We start from the raw sequence: 20932 nt of genomic DNA on the forward strand, positions 1-20932 counted from the left end.
AAACGCTGCTTGCTTCGTTTCGAATTTTTTATCACACTCTCTGAAAAGTAAATTAAAAAATTTAATTTAAAATTAAAAAATTTACTTTTTTAAAAAATTTACTTTTTCGAGGTGCATGTGTAATCTTAAAGGTTAACTTTTCCGCGTTAACTTTTCCGCGATTATTTACTTTCTGAGAATTTACTTTTCGAGAATATACTGTACTTTCAATATGCTATGCGCATATGTGTTAAATATCCTTTTTTCTGCTTGGGTTTATTGCTGAGTGGTTCTATCTCTGTTTTTAGAGTTTTAGTATTTGGAATGCTAATTATAATAGCAATTATCGGCAAACATATTTTCGGTAAAAGCATTTTTAAATTTTGTTTTCATTTATCAGGTAAAAGATAGTGATTGAAATACAATTTGGGATTATATGTTTGTATATTTGTGTTTTTTTTTATTCTCTAATTTCTAGATATTTTATATTTGTAATGTACTCTATGTACATATATTGTAATATTTATAGATGATGCTGTAACAATTTGAACAAATGAAAACTTTATATATAGTATATATTAGTATGTAAATATAATGCCCATGGAACCGCATCAGATTATTGTACGGCGGAAAACATTCAATAATTTTGCTTTCGATAAACTCAATTATTTTATATGGGCTACACATATTACAATAAAACTAGATATATATTAAAGAAATAACGATTTATAAGATTGAAATCATATAGAATTACAACTTTACTGCGAAACAAACTACTTAAATTGAATTTAATTCAGCTCCCGTTTGTCTCTTTGGCTAATTTGAGCCATTGTTATATATTGCCGCACGAGTCGAGATATCTCATGTGCTTGTTCAGTTTGGACTCGTATAACGCGTTGCTGCATAAGATTGCCAACTTTCATGTCCAAAAAGAGGGCACCGTCTTCCGAACGCACCTGTAATGTTTACGTTATTAAGTAAATTTTTTAAATCAGATATATGAACTTATGTATGAGAGTGTACTTACTTTGCGTGTGGATATAACTTCCATAAATGGCCAGTGCTGTAATGTTTCGTGTGTGTTTGGGTCTAGGAATAGCACACCGCGTCTATTTAAGGCCAATATTAAATCACGCCACATTGGATTGCTGTCTTCGACGTGGGGTCCCTCTTCGGCCCAAATGCGTTTCACCGCGAAGAAACTGCTGCCGAACAGAGGCCACGCAGATAATACCGTAAGGAATTGTGCTTTTACTTGACCTGGTGTTAATCCAGAAATTTGCGGCCAAGCTGATTGCACTAAGCTTACCCATTGTGCAGGACGGATTTCCCGAACGCCAAGAGCCGGCTTGGGTAATAGAAATTTGATTTCTTTCATAGCTGGGACATGTGTTAAATCAGCAGCACGATGCAGTAATGCTGCTATACGTGCCATGTCACGGACTATCTCTGCAATTGGTACACCGTTTCCAGGTAATTCCAATAACAACCCCTCTAAGTAGTCTGGCGCCACTTGATTGAAGAGTACTTCTATGTATAGCGGCGTTGGTGCTGGATCTCGTTTTAGAGGAAAATGCCAAACGGATCGGCAGAATATTAAGTAGAATGGTTGACCGGATTTAAGAAGCTCCGTGGTAACATCTAATATATATTCATCGGCTGCCAGGGGCATAGTAAATGCGTCACCTTGTACAATACAGTATAAAGAGAACTCCTGTTGCTCAGCTTCCGAATCTACACTCAGTAATGCACAAAGTTCGGCAATTACGTCAGCGACTACAGTTGAGCAACGGGTGTTTACTACGCGTTCGGCTCCTCCAGGTAGACGATAAATTTGACGACGTGCTGAACGTCCAGCTGACACAGCAGTAACTTCCTCAACACTAGGCACGTTCTTTCGCCCACCACAGCGTGCTGTCTTACGTAAATTGGCTAAACAAACAGCAGCAGTGCCATGACAAGAACGTCGCCGATCTGACGCAGCGGATGTTAAGTGTTCCATTAGGTAAGGGCGAAGCGCATCTGAACATCCAAAGTAAGCTGCTAAAATGCTGAGTAAACGCCATGCGCGTTGCGCAGAATCTGGGCATGGAGAGCGATTAGCGGTTGTTTGCTTCATCAACTGACAGTAAACTTCATCCCGTAGCGCCAAATACTTGTGGCAATGCTGAAATTTTTTTTTATCATATATTAAAGCTAACAAGTGTACTTTATTTATTCCGAACGTACCATGAGCACAGTATAAACGCACTTAACTTCAGTCAGTTCAGGATCGTGTGGTATATCGCCACAATAACGTAAAATACATTCAAAGCATTCAAGCGCCAAAGGAGCTAGATCATTGGGTAACCGCAGCAAAGGCATACGAATTGGAGTTCCTTGCCATTTAACCAAGTCTGCGTAAGAAGGAGTTTTACGATCAGCGTGATCTCGAACGGCATCGCGATTGCTCACACGACCTTCAGGGTATTGACTGAAATTTGTAAAATTCTTTGCTGTATAAGGAAGTATGTAAAATAAATGTGTGAATAAAGTTATTACTCATTTCGGAAGTGTTGCATGGCAAATTGAAGAAGAGAATATTTAGTTACAGAAGGCGACGGCCCACTACTGCCATTTGGTTCTTCTGTCAAATAGTTGGCATCAAGATGCTGTTGTTGCTGCTGCTGTTGTTGTTGTACATGTTGTTGGTTACTCGATATTTTGCGCACGGGATGTGGGTAACCCGCTTGTTTTGTGAATTGATGACGATCCACATTAATAGCCGTTAATTCTGCCTCACTATCCATTATATGATGTGCATCCTGATGAACATCGACCTCTGCATCGACACTATGCCGTCCATGTTGCATGGCAACTGACTTCTCCATGTTGATTTCATGAACACTTGAAGAGGTCATTGCTGCTGCATCGTTATGGTTATTGACCGCATTTCCATGTTCACGGTGATTGGATTGGCGCGATTCCAATCGTTCAATGGGAACATTGAGTGTTTGTGCTGCTGCACGGGCACCCGATGACAAAGTAGACGCTTTCGATTGACTCTGAAATTTGGAAAATAAATGTTACCATTATGAAGTAATTTGTATTTCAGTGGTCAAAAACTGGTCTATCAAGACAATTGTGAAAGCTGTACACCACTTCAAGAAAATAAATCATGCAGTAGTAAAACAAACTGCCGAAACAGTATACACAAATGTTAGTGGAAATGTGTGTGCACATTTATTTGTAACGGGTTACCCACGCTCTTTTGCATATTTAACTCTTCACAATGCCTATTGAACGGTTTGTCATGTTCCCGATCACGTTATAAATACATATATATACATATATTGGGATGGATAAATATGGATGATAAATCCTCGTTTGGAGTTTTTCCGGAAGTGTTTTGTGTGTATCTTGAGGTTGTCGTACAGCGAGGTTGTCGATCCCATATGGATAAAAGACTAGAAATCTTGGCTTGTAAGACTTTAAGATAAAAGACTAGGAATCTAGGCTTGTATGACTTTAAGAATAATAATCTACTTCGAAGAAATATCAATTATGAATAAATATGAAAAACTCTATGATTTTAAAGAATTTAGAGAGTATGGAAAAGACGAACTAAAAATTGTAAAGATGTAAGCGTATATGAAAATACAAGAATAGTAGTTTAACAATCTAACTAAGATTACCTTAATAGATTTTTTTAGAAAAAAATTTAAAATGGGTTGCGTTAAATTATGATGGCCGTAGCAGGAACTGGGCCAGTTCCAGCAGCACGTATGTGCATATGTGTCCGTTATGGTGCGTCCTAGTGACTTCACAGTCCAAGAGCAATTCGTACTAAGCAATTACACACATGTATGGTGAATTGGTATATTACATTTGCACATAAACATACATATACAAAGTACATGTTTATGCGTGCATATATGTACACCTGTAAGTGTTGCTGGTGCGTTTCTTACTGGTGGGCATACTTATATGAAACTATATGTAACTACGACTGACTGATGTTACGGGCACCGAACCGCTTCAACATTGCATTTCACCTGTACGCGGCACGTCCAATGAAAAAATTAAGACTGTGAATTTAATTTCATTTATTCTCGTTCACTTTGATAATGAAAAATATATGTATATGTATGCTGTATGTGTGTGATACAATACATCGGCTTTGAACCAGTCCAAAGTGTGAATTGCGGTTTGCGCCAATGCACCAAAATGACCGTTCAGTCACAACACTGACCATATACATAAACTCATGTAATTTCGTTGCTATTTGGATTATTTTCATGCACCTGTAACTTTCTATTTCATATGTACAATATTCGAGTTAATTATTGTAGACTCGTAATGTAGAATGAACTCTGCTGTATTTGCGGCTCAGTTAATTAATTTTTGATTTACACACACCATAGGACATGACACATTCAAATTTTCAAATAAGTAAATATATGCATAAACATTTCGTATACGTGTACTTCCCATATGTGATGTGCATATGTAAAAAGCAAAAATATATGCTTAATATAATTGATTTAGTATCTAAAGGCAATTTCGAAAAAAAAATTTCTGTTAGATTTAATCGAATAATACTCGTATATATTCTCCATTCTGACTAATTTGCGTACATTACTAATAATATGAAATAATTGAAGAATTGTGTTAAGTTGCGGTTACCGATTTTACCTCTGTGAGGCTCATTGTTTCAAATCGTGCTAATATTTCTTTAACGGATACTTTGCACTCGCCAGGTTCTTCAAGAATGGTTTCCATACGACCAACAGAACCGCTGCTTGCCAGGCTTGGTCGTCGCTTAGTTGAAATTTGCTGTTGATTATTAGTGATCTTAGAGTTGCCGTTATAGGTATCGTTGTTATTGATGTTTACATCAGTAGTCATTATCAATGCATTCTCATATCCGTTTTCCGAGTTACATTGGTCACGATAAGCTTCTGTTTCTCCATCGCCGTTGGCCCCAGGCCCACTAATACTACTTTGCTGTGCAAATTCCGATTCGTTACTTTGATAGTTTTGTTGTTTTTGTTGAATAGAACTCCAAGTTGTTTCAGGAGAATCAGGAATTTGTACAATATCTCTTTTGTTGTTATTATTTGCATCTCTTTGGTTGTCTCCGTTTTCACTAAGTTTAAAAATGTTATTGCCATTACTGTTGTTGCTATCACTGCGGTTGCTATATGTTTCATATCTGTAAATCTTGCCAAGAGTTTCGTTGGCATTCTTTTGACTATCACTATCACCACAGTAACCTTTATCGTCACTAGCTTGTGTCCAACACTTCTCTTCATCGTCCTCCGCACTCCATGCATTTTCAAAGTCAACATCATGACTCAAAGATGAGCATTGTTCATTGAATTCGCGAATTGTTTCATCTGTTAATTGATCCAAATCGCTACGACGATGTACCTGAACAGCAGTTGTGCCAGTTATGTGTGCAATTTCAGCATCATCCGAATCGGTATAAACCAAATCTTGATTATCGAATGCGTCTTCGGCATCAGTTAGCTGATTTAAGGAATCTAAAGATGCTGTTCGCGTGAGCGTTTCATCAAAAGATTCTAGTTCTTTCTGATTTTGTTCACTTGCACATTGTACGCAAGAATTTAAAGCACATTCCTCAGACTGGAACGTGCTCAACACACTATTACTACGCACCCCATGCTCTATTTGAGCCGTTAACTTCCGCCCGGGAAGTAATGCATTGCTCTGGAGTAGCTTAAAATTATTAAATTTGTCATTGTTCATTTTGTTGATCAAAGACTCAACTTTATTGACAATACTGCTGAATTTATGATGAGAAGAGCCACTACTGTGGCTGCTTTGAGATTTAGAAGATGACATTGATTGCGCTTGAGATGTCATTTTTGCTACGTACGTATGATTAAACACTTTAAGGAACTTTTAGTCCATTTTTCAGACACATATCCATTATACACAATGTTCGATGTGTTTAACTCTAACTTCATTTAAATTCACTGGCACACATGTCTGCAGGCATATACTCATATGTATATATCTATTTCCACTGTTTAAATCATATCTGGCATCTTGTTTTAGTTACTGTAAAACAAGTGAAAGTTGTATATGCGCACCGATTAGCACCGACCGCGCACCAAACTCTCTGCGCAATTAAAAGGCCGTAATTGGCTAAGTAACCGACTGAGCTGCTTCGTGCCACTGTCAACGAACTCTATGCGCGCACTAGTTATTGTCAATTGACCAAATACCAGCTGCTGAACACTGTAATTACGTTTACGCATTTATCCATTGGAGTAAGAACGGTTTCAAAGTATCTTGTAATACTTTGCTATTATTATACTCGGACTCGTATTCAACATGTAATGTTCACTTTTTATTATCTTTTATATTTGTGATGTAGCCGAACTAACTGCGCTCTAACCGGATGTACAATAACTCTGACAGTCTGACATTTACTGATCGTTTTATTATTTTACGTTCGTAGCTGAAAGGAAGCTGCACAAAGCGGTTACAAAATGCAACTATTTGCTTGACCGTCTCTTATCCCGTTAAACCTCGAATAATACCATTTGTTAGAAAATAAAAACAAAAAACTTTCCGCAAGTATGCGATTAAACGGTGAATTTTCCGCACAGCTGTAGTAGCCACTGAAGCTCGTTTGTCGCGACTAAAGATTTGAAAATCGTGGAGCACTCACTTGACCATTTCACCAACCAAGCAATCGTCGACCGAAAGCCAAGCGATGGCATTATATAAATACATATGCACATTGTACACTTATGTATGTATGTATGTGCGTCAGTGCATAAATGGCTGAATGTGGCTAAATACTCATTCGAGTGTGTTTCAGTGCAGTTTTTTTTGCCGTATGACTATCCATAGAGTCGCTTATTGTGCCCATGATCAACTTTGAGTTAGAGAGTGGTATTCGTTGTCTATATACATACATACCATAAGTATACGTATGTGCGTGTATGCATGGATAGTTGGGTATATACATACATGTGTACAGATGTCTATGAAGAACTCGCCACTACGTTTGAAATGCCTTTTGTCATTGTAGTTGTAGTGCTTTGGACGTGCTCTTAGCCCGAAAATGTGGAAATTTAATTGAATGAACTGTATTTTTTAGTTTAATTGTGGTGCATGAAAGCTTTCATATTTTGTTTGGTAAATATTAATGTATTCATGGATCGATGATAGGGTTTACAACATCACTCATATGCATGCATATATTGTGAATTTGTGAACATTTAGAGTTATAAAAACTGTGTAATAGGCTTACCTAAACAGTCATAATTGTTGATTATAAAATATTTCATATTTAACTTGCTTGCAACAATGATACAATTTTATGATACAGAGACACATATTAAACATACATATATAGAGTACAAAAGACCTTGTGCCCATGAAACTTTGCCTTCACCAAATGCGCTAGCCTTTATCATTTGACATTTTTGTTTCCATTGTAAAAAATATGAATAAAACCATTTGAATCGTTGGGGCTTTAAGCCGGTTTTTGAGTGGTGCGATTGCATAGGTCGCTTTAGTAATCAATCTGTTTGTAATCATGGTTTGTTTACAAATTTGATTTGGCCGGCATTTCACTTCCGTCCGCTATTTTCAGTTTATCTTTGTGTTTACATATCTTATTTTAAGCTCTTAAAATGATTGACACTATTTTTAGTAAAGCATTTGCAATTCTGACACAAGTGTTAATATGAATCAGTGTGTTCTTTTATGGAAATTAAGATAAGCAGTCTCTTCATGTTTTATTAAACACATCGCTTATAATATATATATATGTATGTATGTGTAAATGTAGATAGTTTATATATGTAAAGTGTTGAATTACCTTGCGATACTCCTGGATAAATGTAGTTATCATCGCCTGAATGGAAGCCGTCCGAGCTGCGTGCAACGCCAAATGTTCCCCACTACGCAAATTTAACTGCAGTGAAGCAGGTCGAGGAAGTGTGATTGCATTTTGGATTTCGCTTAATGAAATGGATTGCACAACAATCAAATATTCTGCATCTCGTCGTGCTAAGTAAATACCATTGTGCGAAATACCCATTATTGAAACATCGGGATATTGTGGAGCGCCCTGTACTGCAAATAGACGCGCGAAATAGAGTGGCCAAGCGCGTGCCATGTCGATCAGGTGACGTTTAACCAATGCTCTAACATTTTGATTGCATATGGTCTCAACCGTTACACCATGCCCGTTTAGCATACTCACTGCCACAGATTTCTCTTGCGGAGAGATGCGTAAACAAGGAGTTATTCCAAAAACGTCGGATACTACCTGTGCGAAGAGTAAGTCTAATGCAATAGGAGGGCCTATAGATTCATTCGGATGAAAGACTTCTTTACGAACACGTAGTCTCCATGGCACCCTATTGTAGGTGAAACAAGCGGTTGCTGGGCTTTTAATAGAAGGAGGAGCTGGGACAGGTGCTGGTATAGCTGGCAATGGCCATTCGTCGCCACCATCAGTCTCTTCTTCGCGACGTGTGCTTTGTGACAATTCTGTGGAAGCTGACGATTTTCGTTTACGTTCTTTTTCATATTTTTGCGCCATATGTGTTCGAAATGTGGCGGGACCAGTGATTGGGGAGGCATTGGTGCTGGTTGAAGCCGTGCTTTGTTTCTGAACGGCAATTATCGAAGGTTGTGAAAACTTACGTTCCATTTGAGAAACTATGGACGATTTATCAGCGCGTTCGACGGTAGCCATTATGACCTTGGGTGGTGCCGGATGATATACCTTGTTGCTCTCCTTTTCACGTTCAACTTGCCTTATTTCGTAGATACGTTCCCGTTTTTCACGTTCTTTTTCCTTTTCTCGATCGCTACCACTTGAGGAAGGACCTTCAACTTCCGCCCGATCCCAAACAGATTCCGAAAAGTCATCGCGATCACGGGAACGCGAACGTGATCTTGATCGCTCTCGCTCATTTTTAATCTCCTTCTTAAAACTAGTTTCGTACACCATATCAAGTTTGGCCGCTTCCGCACGTCCCCAGGAGTCATAAGTCTCCTTTGAATCATCAGAGCCATTCCAGTTATGTCGAGCTCCGAATGTGTCACGGTCCTGTCGTTGTATAAATGCTGGAATGTCTTTACCATTTTGACTACGGAAGATAACATCATCTTCTTCAAATTCGAGTAGAGTAGGTGGTGTTTTCGGTGCTGGTGGTGGTGCTGGTGGTGCAATCGATGGGGGGCGTATGGGTGGTGGTGGAGCCGGAACGCTTGGAGCTGGAGGCACTCCACTGGGCCAAATTGGTGGTGGGGAAAGCTTACCCTCCATACGTTCAATTTGTGTACGCACTGAGGGCAAGTCCTTATCATGCTTGTTTTCCATGTTCAGAAAATGTCCACTTAGTTGCTGTTGTAACATCAATTTCCTAGTATCCTCCAGTTTAGCTGGGGTCCTCTGTTCTGACTTTGTACTAACTGTTGAACGGACAGAATGACCAGCAGTTACTTGTTCCAATCTTTGACGCATTTCAGAACTTAATTTTAGTTTCCCAACACTTCCTGGTGGAGGTCTTTCAGCACCAATCTCGAAGCTCTTTTTAGCCACTTTCGTCGTTACTAATGTTTGCTGTTGTTGCTGTTCTATTACTTCTTTGTTAGCAATTTTACTCCCAGTTGTTTCAATCTTAAGAGTTGTTCGCACCATCTGAGTATGCATCGGTGGCATATTAGAAACAGGCGACGGGCTCTTAGAGGTATCGATTTCAAATTCCTCCCATTCCATTGCTGAGCCCGTTAACGAACCGTTACTGCTGTGAAATTGTGATTGCGGTGTATTTTTTCGTTGAGATTGCCGCATTTTGAAAGCAAAAAAGTCCTCCTCAGTTTCAAACTGAGGGGCGTCCTGTGGTGGTGGCCAACGCCATTTGCCTATTCTTACAGTTTTCGCTCGTCCATAGGGATCAAGAAAATGACGTGTTTCAGATGGGTCTTTAGCTTCTATAGGTGGAGGCATAGGCGGAGGTGGTGGAGGAGGTATTAGCGATCCTACACTTTCTGATGAAGCTTTTCTGTTTCGGTCATTCTCAGAAAATTGAGATATTCTATTTTTAACGCTTTGTTTGCGAACATTATTTTGAACCACTGATGGTGATGAGTTGACGCTAGTCATTACAGTGTTTGTTGTGTGACTGCTCTGTTGAACTGTTGCTAAGACGGGTACTAATGGTGGTGAGGTTGTGCCCGTAGGTGTATCCTGCTGGCTGAGTAATGTTTGTAAAGCCTGATTCTGAGCCAATAATTGCTGTTGAATTTGTAAGTTTTGGGCCATTGCAGATTGGAGGAATGCGCGTTGAACGTGCTGTTGATATAAATTAGGATCCGTTTCCGGTGGGATATTAATCATTTGCATAATATTATCAGCATTTGAAATCAAGGGACTTATTGGACTAACGACCGGTGAAGTGACGAAACTTGCATTAGATGTGGATTGTGTGTGTGTGGTACCACCCCCTTTAATTATCTCTATTAGCTCAGCTTGCTTCGTTAGTGTGTTAACTGCGTCATTGATAAATATCGGCTTAAATAGTCCCGTTATGTACTCATCCAAATTATCAGTAGATGATTCGTCATTACCATCTTTTTCATCGCCACCACCTTTTATTTTTTCACAAAGGGCATCCACATTTGTAAAAAGATCTACAGAGGATTGAAGAGTATTTGGTGCTTCTAAAAACTCGTAAAAATCAGTGCAGTTTTTAGCATTCTCTAAACATCTCTCTCCGCCTCCTCTTATACTTGCTGCCAATGATCTTGCATCTGATAATTCATCCAACGATCCATCTAATACAGGGCTAAATAAATCATCAAGAAATTGATCGACATCCGAAGCTTGCGATGGTACACGTACACGACGGACGTGCGAAGCTAACGATGGCGCTTCACTCGTGTCAGACATTGCTGAAGAACGGGTTGCATACTCAGATTTGTCCATGTATTTGCTTGAATGAGAGCCAGCGTGTGATCGACGACCAGCATGTTGGGATTTTTGATAACGAGGACCCGTTTCTTTACCCATGGGTGTCAAACGCTCTGCAGAGTGATATCTATCATTTAGTCGACTTTCAGATAGACCAAGATTTGTTAAGGGCTCTGGTTCAGGAGTTGGATCAAGATCAGCGACATCTCCTGCTAGCAGATCATCTAAAGACTTTGATCGATTTTTGTCTTGTTCAAAATATCTTTCATTAAGTACGGAACTTCGTGAGAGCAAATCTCTAGATGTTTTCCTAACAGGAGGCTCTATTTTAGGCTCGGCGATAGGAGATTCTTTTGATGGAATAATTTTAGCCTTTGGAGGTTCTGGAGGTGGAATTTGTGGCCTTTTCGGGCTACTTGACTCGGAATCCGGCATATTTGTTCGCACAAACTTGGCACCAGTTTTGAAAAGGTCACTACGGACAGCAGGGAAGGCTGGACACAATTCTTTCTCTGAGATTAAATCTAAAACATAATCCAAACCGCATGAATCAGTGATCAACTTGCCATCATCTAAGACGACTGTCCAGCCACGATTTGATATCCCAAGGGTGGATATAGCTAGCGAAGCTGCTTCTTCACAAGTCGTCCATGAATCAATTGCAACAGTTTGAGAAGTATCGTCTGGCATCGTTAAAGAAACTGCGATATCCGACATTTTGGAGATAGCTCGCCATTCAACCCAGGATGGTACAAAGTTTCGACAAGCATTTGCTTGCGCATTATTGGAATTACGTAAAATCTTTTTCAAGAGAAGTTCTTTCATTGAGGATGGAGCATTGTCCATTATGAACTTCATCAAATATTTGTTAAAAGCAGGACCCGGTTGGAAACATGATAAACATTGTGCCATCAACTGCCATATACGTTGAGAGTTGGACTCCTCTGCATTATAAACTTGATTACATAGTTGAACCAATATCTCGTCTCTTAGCCCACGAGAGGATAATCCTTTGTGTACAATATAATCGGAGAGAACTTTTTCTTTATTTCCATCTAAAGTCTTATCATTTGTCCATCGAAGAATTAATTTGAATACTGCCAGAGAATCTTGAAAATCTTGGTCTCGGGACGCTGCTCTTGTGAGAAATGGTGTTACAATCGGCTCCCGGCGTGGTGATAAACGCATGCCATTGCAATATACGGAGCTGAATTTACCAAAAGAGAATTGATCCAAATCTTTTGGCAAATCTCCCGCTACAGGAGGTCCTGGTACGGTACCAACTACTTTAACAAGATGACGATCACCATGCACTGGTGTCCAGCCGTCTATCTTTGAATAAATAAACGCTAGTTCTGCTGGTATGTCCAAGTAAGCTATTTGGCTACGTTCTATATGCTCCTTTGCGAGCTTTTTGGCTTCTCGTTCTTTCTGTGCTTTCTGTATTTCCAATCGACGTTTATATTCAGCCTTAAGTTTGGCAACTCTCTTTCGATCCATCTTGCCGCGCCATAATGACTGAACTTGAACTACACTCTTCTTAAGCTGTGAATATTTTTCTGATTCGCGATGACCACGCCATGTTGATTGAATCTTTGTAGCAGCTGTCTTTTTGCGGTGCATGTGACGCCGAACTAACATGCCGCGAACATTCTTTTGTATAATAACTGCTGCAGACTTAAGGCGATCTGAACGTCCACTTTCTAACATTCGATGTAGGGCTTCTCGTAGAAATACACGGGTAGCACCTAGTTGGAAATCTGGTCCTTCTATACCGGTACGTGGTAAAGATTCCAGTAAAATGCGACACAATTCACGATATGGTGTACCGCGAGGAAGTGGGGTACGTAGAAGATGGCGGTAGCGTTCAACAAAGTGTTGAAATTTCAAACGAACTGGATAACCCTTTTGCCTAATTTGAATAGTATCAAGCATACCTAAATAACGTAGTTGTTGTAGAACACAAGGCATGTCCATTTTCAACGCATGTTTTTCGTTATTTGGTTTGATGCATCGCACGAACCACGGATTACAGCGTCCCATTGATTGAAGAAGTTGCTGCAGTGAGTCGGAGAATCTAGCTGCGACTGTGGGTGTACGTGGCTTCATGGTTACAAATCGACCATTGCTTCCTTTCGGAAGAGTTTTGCCGGAATCACGTTGAGCACGTAATTGCTTTGTTAAATCAACTACTAACTGCAATTTACTCGATGCTAACAGCTCCAATACATCACCTCGCAAAGCATCTCGGTTTTTATCCAAAAACCCATCAACGCAGTACCATACTTGGCCAGCGTAATGTGTTATACCGAACTCTTGAGCACCTATTCGTGGTCGAGAATATAGCTCATTGAGTGCATGATTATAGTGACACTTTTCCAAGAAACTCATATCTGTTGCACGAGGAAAATTGGATTCGTCATCTAGTAAGTGAAATATTCCAACCGGTTTTTTAGCTAGCAAATGAATGACTGGCAAATTGTCATCCCACGTAAGCGGGGTCCACTCAAGTCGCTCCCGGGAGTATTCAGCTTGTTCCAGTTTAAAAACATGTTTATTGAAATATAATTGTAGATTTTCATTGGCGTAGTTTATACACAATTGTTCAAATGAATTCTCCACAAGGTCTTCGAAGCCAAATATATCCAAAATTGATATACGATGGGCGTCATGAGTACCACCTTTCTGTACTATAGAGTTTATGCGCGATACCAGCCAATTGAAAAGCCCAGCATACAATGCCTTAGCGAAGGCGTCTCGAGAATCAAGCGCCTGATCAATACCAAGTGGAGTATGCAAACGTTCCGATCGAGCCTCGGTGATTCGACTAGTTAATGCTCGGTGAAGTCCATCGGCAGATATGTGCAACAAATGTGCCGCCCACTTGATCTCAGCATCAGATCCAACTTCTACACCTTCTTGACCGTGACGCAATTGGCGACGATGAAAGTACACATTTCCCAAATGTAGCACCGAAGCCAATACCCGTATAATGCCCTCGCGTTCGCCCTCTGAAACACCTAAGACTTGCATGGCGCTTTGAAGAGAGTCCCAATCGACTCGCCCAGGTGTGCAGTCTGTAGCACCTTGATTTAAATAAAAATATTTGTCAGCCTCAAGAAGACCATATTTTGTCCGCTCAGCCTCAGATAATCCACCAAGCATTTCATAGAAAACATGATAATTTCTCTCTCCAGGCGCTTGTGTTACAATACGAGATTTTTCCAATAAATATTGAGTAATTTTTGCTCCGACAATTGCGCCATTTTTGAAGTAAACCTCAAGGTATTTCCCGAATCGAGAACTGTTATCATTGCGAGCTGTTCGAGCATTACCAAACGCTTCTAGCAGTGGTGCTGCCTCAAGTATTTGTTCAGCAATGACGGCCGACGCAGAACCACCACCCGGAACTACAGCAGCCAAATATTGCATTACTAGTTTAGTTGACTCCGTTTTTCCTGAGCCCGATTCTCCCGATATCACTACCACCTGAGGTAATGGTAATGCGGCATGTGCTGCTGCTCCTATGGCAAACAAGTGTGGTGGCATTGTACCCAAAGGTTTTCCAGCGTATTTCTTAGCCACCTCTAGTCCATAAGAATCGGGAAACATTTTATATGGATTAACGGCAATTAAAATGCTGCCAGCGAAGGTATAAATTAGACCTTTGTCGTAGCGCAAACGTAAGTTCCATAGTAATGAAGCTTCGTGAAGATCCTCCAACATTGTCATATCATCTACACCACTACTTCCAAGATCTTGTCGCGGGCGCAAGTTTCCCTCACCTGGTTGCAGTGCAAATGTCTGGGCCTAAAAAAGAAAACAGGAATAGTATAATTAAAAAATGTACATACATACATACATATTATTATTATAAGCTGCTTGCAAACAAGTTTTACATCGTTGCACATATGCATGTGTATGTAATGTTTTGGATATTTAACAGTTACGAACGTGTTTCGCTATGACATCGCTGCAAATTGTTGAAAGCTTTTTCACATACTGCGGGTAGCGATTTTTTGCTTTGCGCTCCTGATCATGTTGCTGCTTTAATTGCAGTTTCGCATACTGAGCGTTCATAGAAGGAACATTCTCTAGACTTGGTGGCCGTTGGCGACGCAGAATTTGTGGGGATAAAACCGCTATTGACGGCGATGGAGCCGGACTGGGTGTGATGGAACCGCACCGCTGCCATGGTTCCAGATGAAAGCGGACAATACGCATGTTTTTTGTAGAATACAAAATCTCTTGCTATGCTGTTGCTTTTCTTTGGATTTTGATAAATAACAAACGAACGCCGTATGGAAACTACATGTCTGCACTTTGCAATGTCAGTTAATAGAATGGACTGTTGTTAGCTTAAAAGAGATATCGGCGGTTGCCTAGGTGAAGATGCATGCAACTACTCTCCACAACTCACACTACTCTTGTTGGAGATATTATAGATACATACATATTAACGTCGCTGACCAAGATATGACCGAGAAACTTGTTACAGTGTTTCTGTGAGTAATTGTTGATTTGTTGAGCATTGCAATATTACGAGTAAGAGTCCTTCGCCATACAGGTTCGATTTGACTTTTTGATTTTTCTTCGATGCTATGATAACGCTTTTCGCGTTTTGCTGTATTGTACTCTAAAAGTCTCTTTGATTCAGCGCGTATAAACAATTATTATTTTCTTTATGATAAAACTTTAATAATAAGTAAGATCTTGAAACTACAAAGTGAAGCTACTTGCGGACTATTTTTTATTTATGTAGACATTGTTAATGAAAGCTTATAAATGGATCTTGTATATTGAGTATATATTTAAACCTAATTTATTTGAATTTACTAACCTTTCCCTTGATGAGCGCCTGCACAACAATTACTTGTGCGGCACGATGCACCTCCTGTATTTCACCAGGTATAGGATGACCCACACCAGGGTCAAACCATACCAAATCACCTTCCACCCAATCCATTTCCTACAAAGTATCTGTCTTATCTTCTGAGTATGCGGTACAAGTCGTCTTTTGTGTATGCGATAGAAATTTACTTTTTATATTAATTACTAATTAACATAAGCATTTCTGTAAAAGATAAGATTTTAAAAATAATTTAGATATTAACAATATACAAAAATGTGTGTGTGATTTTAAATTTTTCTAAACACAATCAAATACATTCGCTCAAGTCATTTTGGCCGGTGTATTTCTGTTTACTCATATCCGATGAGTCAACATTACAAACACATACATTGCTAGAAAAAAATTATTTTGAATCCAACGCTAATCAACCAATAAACAAACCTTCTCACGTCGGTTTGGCACCTTTCACACTATTTACACACTTTCACCGTCACCCTACGCATCGTAAATGGCTCAACGCTGACTGTAGGCATACAAAATTGTTTATTTCAATTATAAATGCTACATAAATTTTAAATATTTTTGCAAAAAAAAATGAGAAAATTTAAAAACAAAGCGTTTATGTGTGGGCATAGTTTTTTACAATAGCATTGCTGGGAGTGACACAGCTAAACTTCAACATTTCGATGCACCTTTGTTTGTGGCACCCATCGAGAGCAATCATTATTTTATGTTGTGGGTTGAAATATTTACCGGAGGCGATAGTACACATAAATGGTACAAAATGGCAAAAGTGGGTGCAGTTCAATAATTCAGTAAGCAATTATTAATGTCGCGGCGAATTAATTATTTGATTTTCTTTATACTCTCTTTACATTTAGATACAAATAATTCGCGTAATATGAACAGTGACTATAATTCAATGCCCGTTTGTACTCGTATAAATCAATAGACTAAAGACACGAACTTCCTGGCGGTTTCTATGCACTTTATCAATTGCAGTTGCATATGCAATATGTATTTCTTGCCAAGTGAAATTAAACAGCACTCTCACTCACTTACTTAATATTCCAATGTACACTCGATTTGATCTTTTATTCCAGTTAAATCTGTCTCTTCACACGCTCTTTGTATGTTAAACAGTGATCGGAGTTACCACTGACCTCGACAAACACTTTAAACCAATGAGCAAGAAGTCGAGAAATAAAAATACTTTCACCTGTTTGGGCTTGTGTTAATTGTGGAAGTAGGTTTTACATTTCACTGCATTGAATCGTGCTTAGATAACGAAATACCGAAATATATTTGTCAAATTCCATTACCCGTGTATTCAGAATTCAAACTGGTAAGGTTTTCGAGTTGACGTAGTCCAACCGTATGCATACCGAGCAGAACTTGTTTTTATTGGCAGCTGAAATTTGAGTGCGAAATACTCTTTAGCTATACTCGTATGAACAGCTTAGTGCAATACATACAATAAAATGATACAAGTGTTGTGTTTGAAGAGAGGATATTTTCGGGCGGTGCAGAGAGTTAGCTTAGCTCCGACTGGGAGCGCCACCATTGAACATCACCGTTTAACATTGTTGTTCGACCGCATTCCAATGCTAAAATGTCAGTACTTGGTGTTGGCAAAGAATAGATCAGAAAATGAAATATGGTCGTAAGGGAACTTTTGAAATGCGTTATATGTTATATAGCGGTCTTTGTTTACATATACCCAGCCACGTGCCACACTACGAACAAAACGATTATATCTCGCAGAGGTGACTTCATAGATGGAATTTATAGCTGCACAATAAATAGCTCGAGGCAAGCATCTTGATACATAGATGCTAATAAGAGTACGTGTACCGAATTTTCAGATATGAAGTTTATCTGGGCTAGAACCCAGATGCTTTCAGTTTATCTACTTTTTCAACTTCAAGGGGAATCAAAAGTTTGGAAGTTATGTGTCGGGGCAATGTCCTTAGTTAACGTCGTTAAAAAAAGGCACGTGCGTAAAGAAAGTGAATTAATTCATTTTGCAGTCAGTTTCATTTGTTGCATGCCTGTAGACCTTCGTGCATTATGTTTGTGCTCATGCCAACCATTATTGCATTGCAAAAACAAAGCAAAAAGTATAATATATACCCGTATATAAACACGTAAAAGATATAAAATTTTAATGAAATGGAGTTACTAATTTGTGTATATACTTCTTTATGAAACATCCAAATTGAATGTTATTCGAATTCTGCATTTATGAAATTAGACATTGCGTACCGAATGATATTGGCATTTGTTGAAAATTGTTTTTATCAGTAACACTTGAGTGCGCAGCTTCAATTAACGTTAAGCTCGACACGCGATGGTGCAGGGGCAAAGTAAGACCTGTACTTTTTGTTCATTAAATCAATATAGTTGTTAAATGCTGCGTGGCCACATGAAATAATCTTGTAGTTTCTTTAATATAATTGAGAAACATTTGTATAAATTTGTGCTTGTTAAAAACAATATGAAATGAATGGCACGAATAGAGGCGATTACATATTTTTAGCTTTACTAAGCCAATTGCAAACTTGTTTTTCTTTCCTATCTCACTCTTACTATTTGGAGATTTAAAAACGAATATAAACAAGTATAATTTATTACACAATAATATTTCTGGATGTATGGATACTAATTTGGATATTTATCCCTATCACAAGCCTATAAAAAATCAAAAATCAATGAGCAGCAACGGGAGAGAAAATTTTAAAAGTGTGTCACAAATTCTAGTGCAGTCAAAACGCAGCGAACAACAACTGAAGTAAGCATTTATTTTAATAACTGAAATATATATAATACACGATTTTTTGCAAAGCATTATCCAAGAAACTTCCTTACTTAGGGTTTATTAAAAGTTACCAGTTCCAAAGGGTTTGAAAAATAATAAGGATGCGTTTTACACACTTATGGTATATCACATTCAAGCAGTATCTATTGCTCATCAAATTTATTTACCGTTCCGCAGTCTAGTATAAATATAGTATCGGCGGAAGCAAGAAAGTCGGTAAAGACAATGGCGGTGTAACTGCCCAAGCCTTAGCTATCTGCTTTATGTGGCAGCGCATTAGCTGCCTACAGTTTATTGCCCTTTGCGATTTCTCTGTCCATATCTTCGCTCAATGGTGCGTTAAATGCAAAACATTCGATCGGTGCTTTGGTATTTACTGTCAATGAGTGCGACTGTCACTGATAATTGGTTAACTATTTACTACACGGTAAAGTATCTGACACTTGTGCATATACTTAGTTAAGCATTTAACAGTGATCACAGTATATTAGTAAAAGTATGGATTGACTTGCCAACGCCGCTAAAATATAGGTATGAAACTAAAAAGTAAAGAGGATTTAATAAGAAAACAGGAGGTATTAAAAATCTTAGATTATGATGAATAGTTAGAATATAAATCAACTTAGCAACCATATAGAATTTACATTTGTGAGGAATGTAAATCAAAGTAAGGTTTATTTCTAACATTACTAAACAAAAAGAAATTAGTCAAATTAATAAATATTGACGCTTGTTAAGTGTGGCCAACTAAGCTTTCTCTACCCTGCGCTACTAGAGCTCCTCAAACCTAGCACCTGCTCTTTTAAAGACTCTCTTTTGAGCTCTCTTTACAACGTTTGTATTTAGTTGGCCCTAAGATGAGGTTAATGAAATAAAACTGTGAACACAAATAATAGAACGAATATTCGCTGGCCACATTTCATTGATGTAGTAGTTGTACTTAAATATTTTTAACGTTTTTTTATTTTTACGCTCATACGAATAGCTGTTAACTTTTACTGCAATTTAGCTGTCGCTGGTGGCCACCATTTTTCTGGAAGACATTGAAGATGCGGAACGAGTTTAGATTTATGCTATTATTTATTGCGCATGATTAACGGTTGTGCCGCTATTCAATGCTTGATTATTTAGGTAAACGTTCGATGACTAAGTTAAGCCTCTCACAGCCAATGCCAAAATTAATTTTAAAACTATTTAACATAGCTATGATATCTACACTTCATGTTCTTAAGAATTTGTTGGCCAACATACATACATATATCACATTACATCGTCTACTACTTAATCACAGAAATTGGTAAATTCAATAATTTCAAGTCCATAGAATTCTCAGTTTTACTTTTACTTATCTACCTATACAAGTTTGGATAAAATTAAAAATGACAACAATAGAATAATAAGTTATAGAATTATGTCCATACATATGTATATACGTATATAAACGAGTAGATGTGCATATTGTTTTACACATGAGATCAGGTCACAGCAGGGCTTAAAAACACATACTTGTTCAACACCACTACACCGAAAACAAGTGAGATCGCAACGATAACATGAGCCACTGCCACGAAGTTAATTTTCGTTCGTTTGTTGTTCCGCTAAGGTGCGATAGCACATATCTACGTATTTACTTGAAATTTTTATATTAATTTAATTCGTTATTTGATATGTAGAGACATCACCGTCACACCTTTGCGTTGTAAACCAAGAATTTTGTGTTATGATATTAGGGAATACGCTCCCAAACTTAGATTTCTTTTTCGTGTTTCAATTTTAGCCGGCCGAATTATATAGTTTCCTTTTGTGGATTTACTCTTTTTGGTATATTTGACGGATTTCACTACGGTTATTTGTGTGAGTTTTTAAGAATCAGCATTCGTTTCCACACGTAGATGTGGTTGTTACAAAAATAATAATAATAATATTTTACTCATATCCACACATAGAATTCTTTCATTCACTGACCAATATTTGCTTTTCAATTTATGTATACAGCTTTGTATTTGTGTATGTATACGTGCGTCGTTTAAGATCTTTTCATTCCATTACACTTCTTGTTTCTTTAATTCAAATGCGACGAGCACACACAACGAATCCGTTCGAAAGTCAGCAGGTAACTGAATCGTTGAAGCCATTTCGATCGGAAATAACTTGTTACGGCTGCCGCCATAACTTAAATTGTGGAATGTAGGCAGGTTCTTAGCCGACGTGATTTGGAAGACAGCTCACTACCAATTTACTAGCTCACCTGTGTCTCAACAACTCACCAACTCACAATAGCGTATGTTTATTGGGTTGAGTTGAGACAATAAAGCGAAATTTTCATCATTTA

The 20932-nt window shown here is 38.4% G+C and overlaps 1 protein-coding gene across 1 annotated transcript; it reads right to left on the bottom strand.

Moving 5' to 3' along the window:
• Positions 1-687: 687 nt before the first annotated feature.
• On the bottom strand, positions 688-20735 carry LOC105212727 (unconventional myosin-XV). The gene is made up of 7 exons (XM_011184916.3): positions 20566-20735; positions 15771-16004; positions 7823-14740; positions 2521-3023; positions 2209-2452; positions 1007-2146; positions 688-935 (listed from the first exon to the last, which is right to left on the bottom strand). The coding sequence occupies exons 2-7, from the start codon at positions 15894-15896 to the stop codon at positions 768-770; spliced, it is 9099 nt and encodes a 3032-aa protein (XP_011183218.2). The 5' UTR covers positions 15897-16004; positions 20566-20735; the 3' UTR covers positions 688-767.
• Between the last annotated feature and the right edge of the window lie 197 nt (positions 20736-20932).

This window comes from Zeugodacus cucurbitae, chromosome 5, assembly GCF_028554725.1.
Source record: "Zeugodacus cucurbitae isolate PBARC_wt_2022May chromosome 5, idZeuCucr1.2, whole genome shotgun sequence".
Taxonomy (NCBI): Eukaryota; Metazoa; Arthropoda; class Insecta; order Diptera; family Tephritidae; genus Zeugodacus; species Zeugodacus cucurbitae.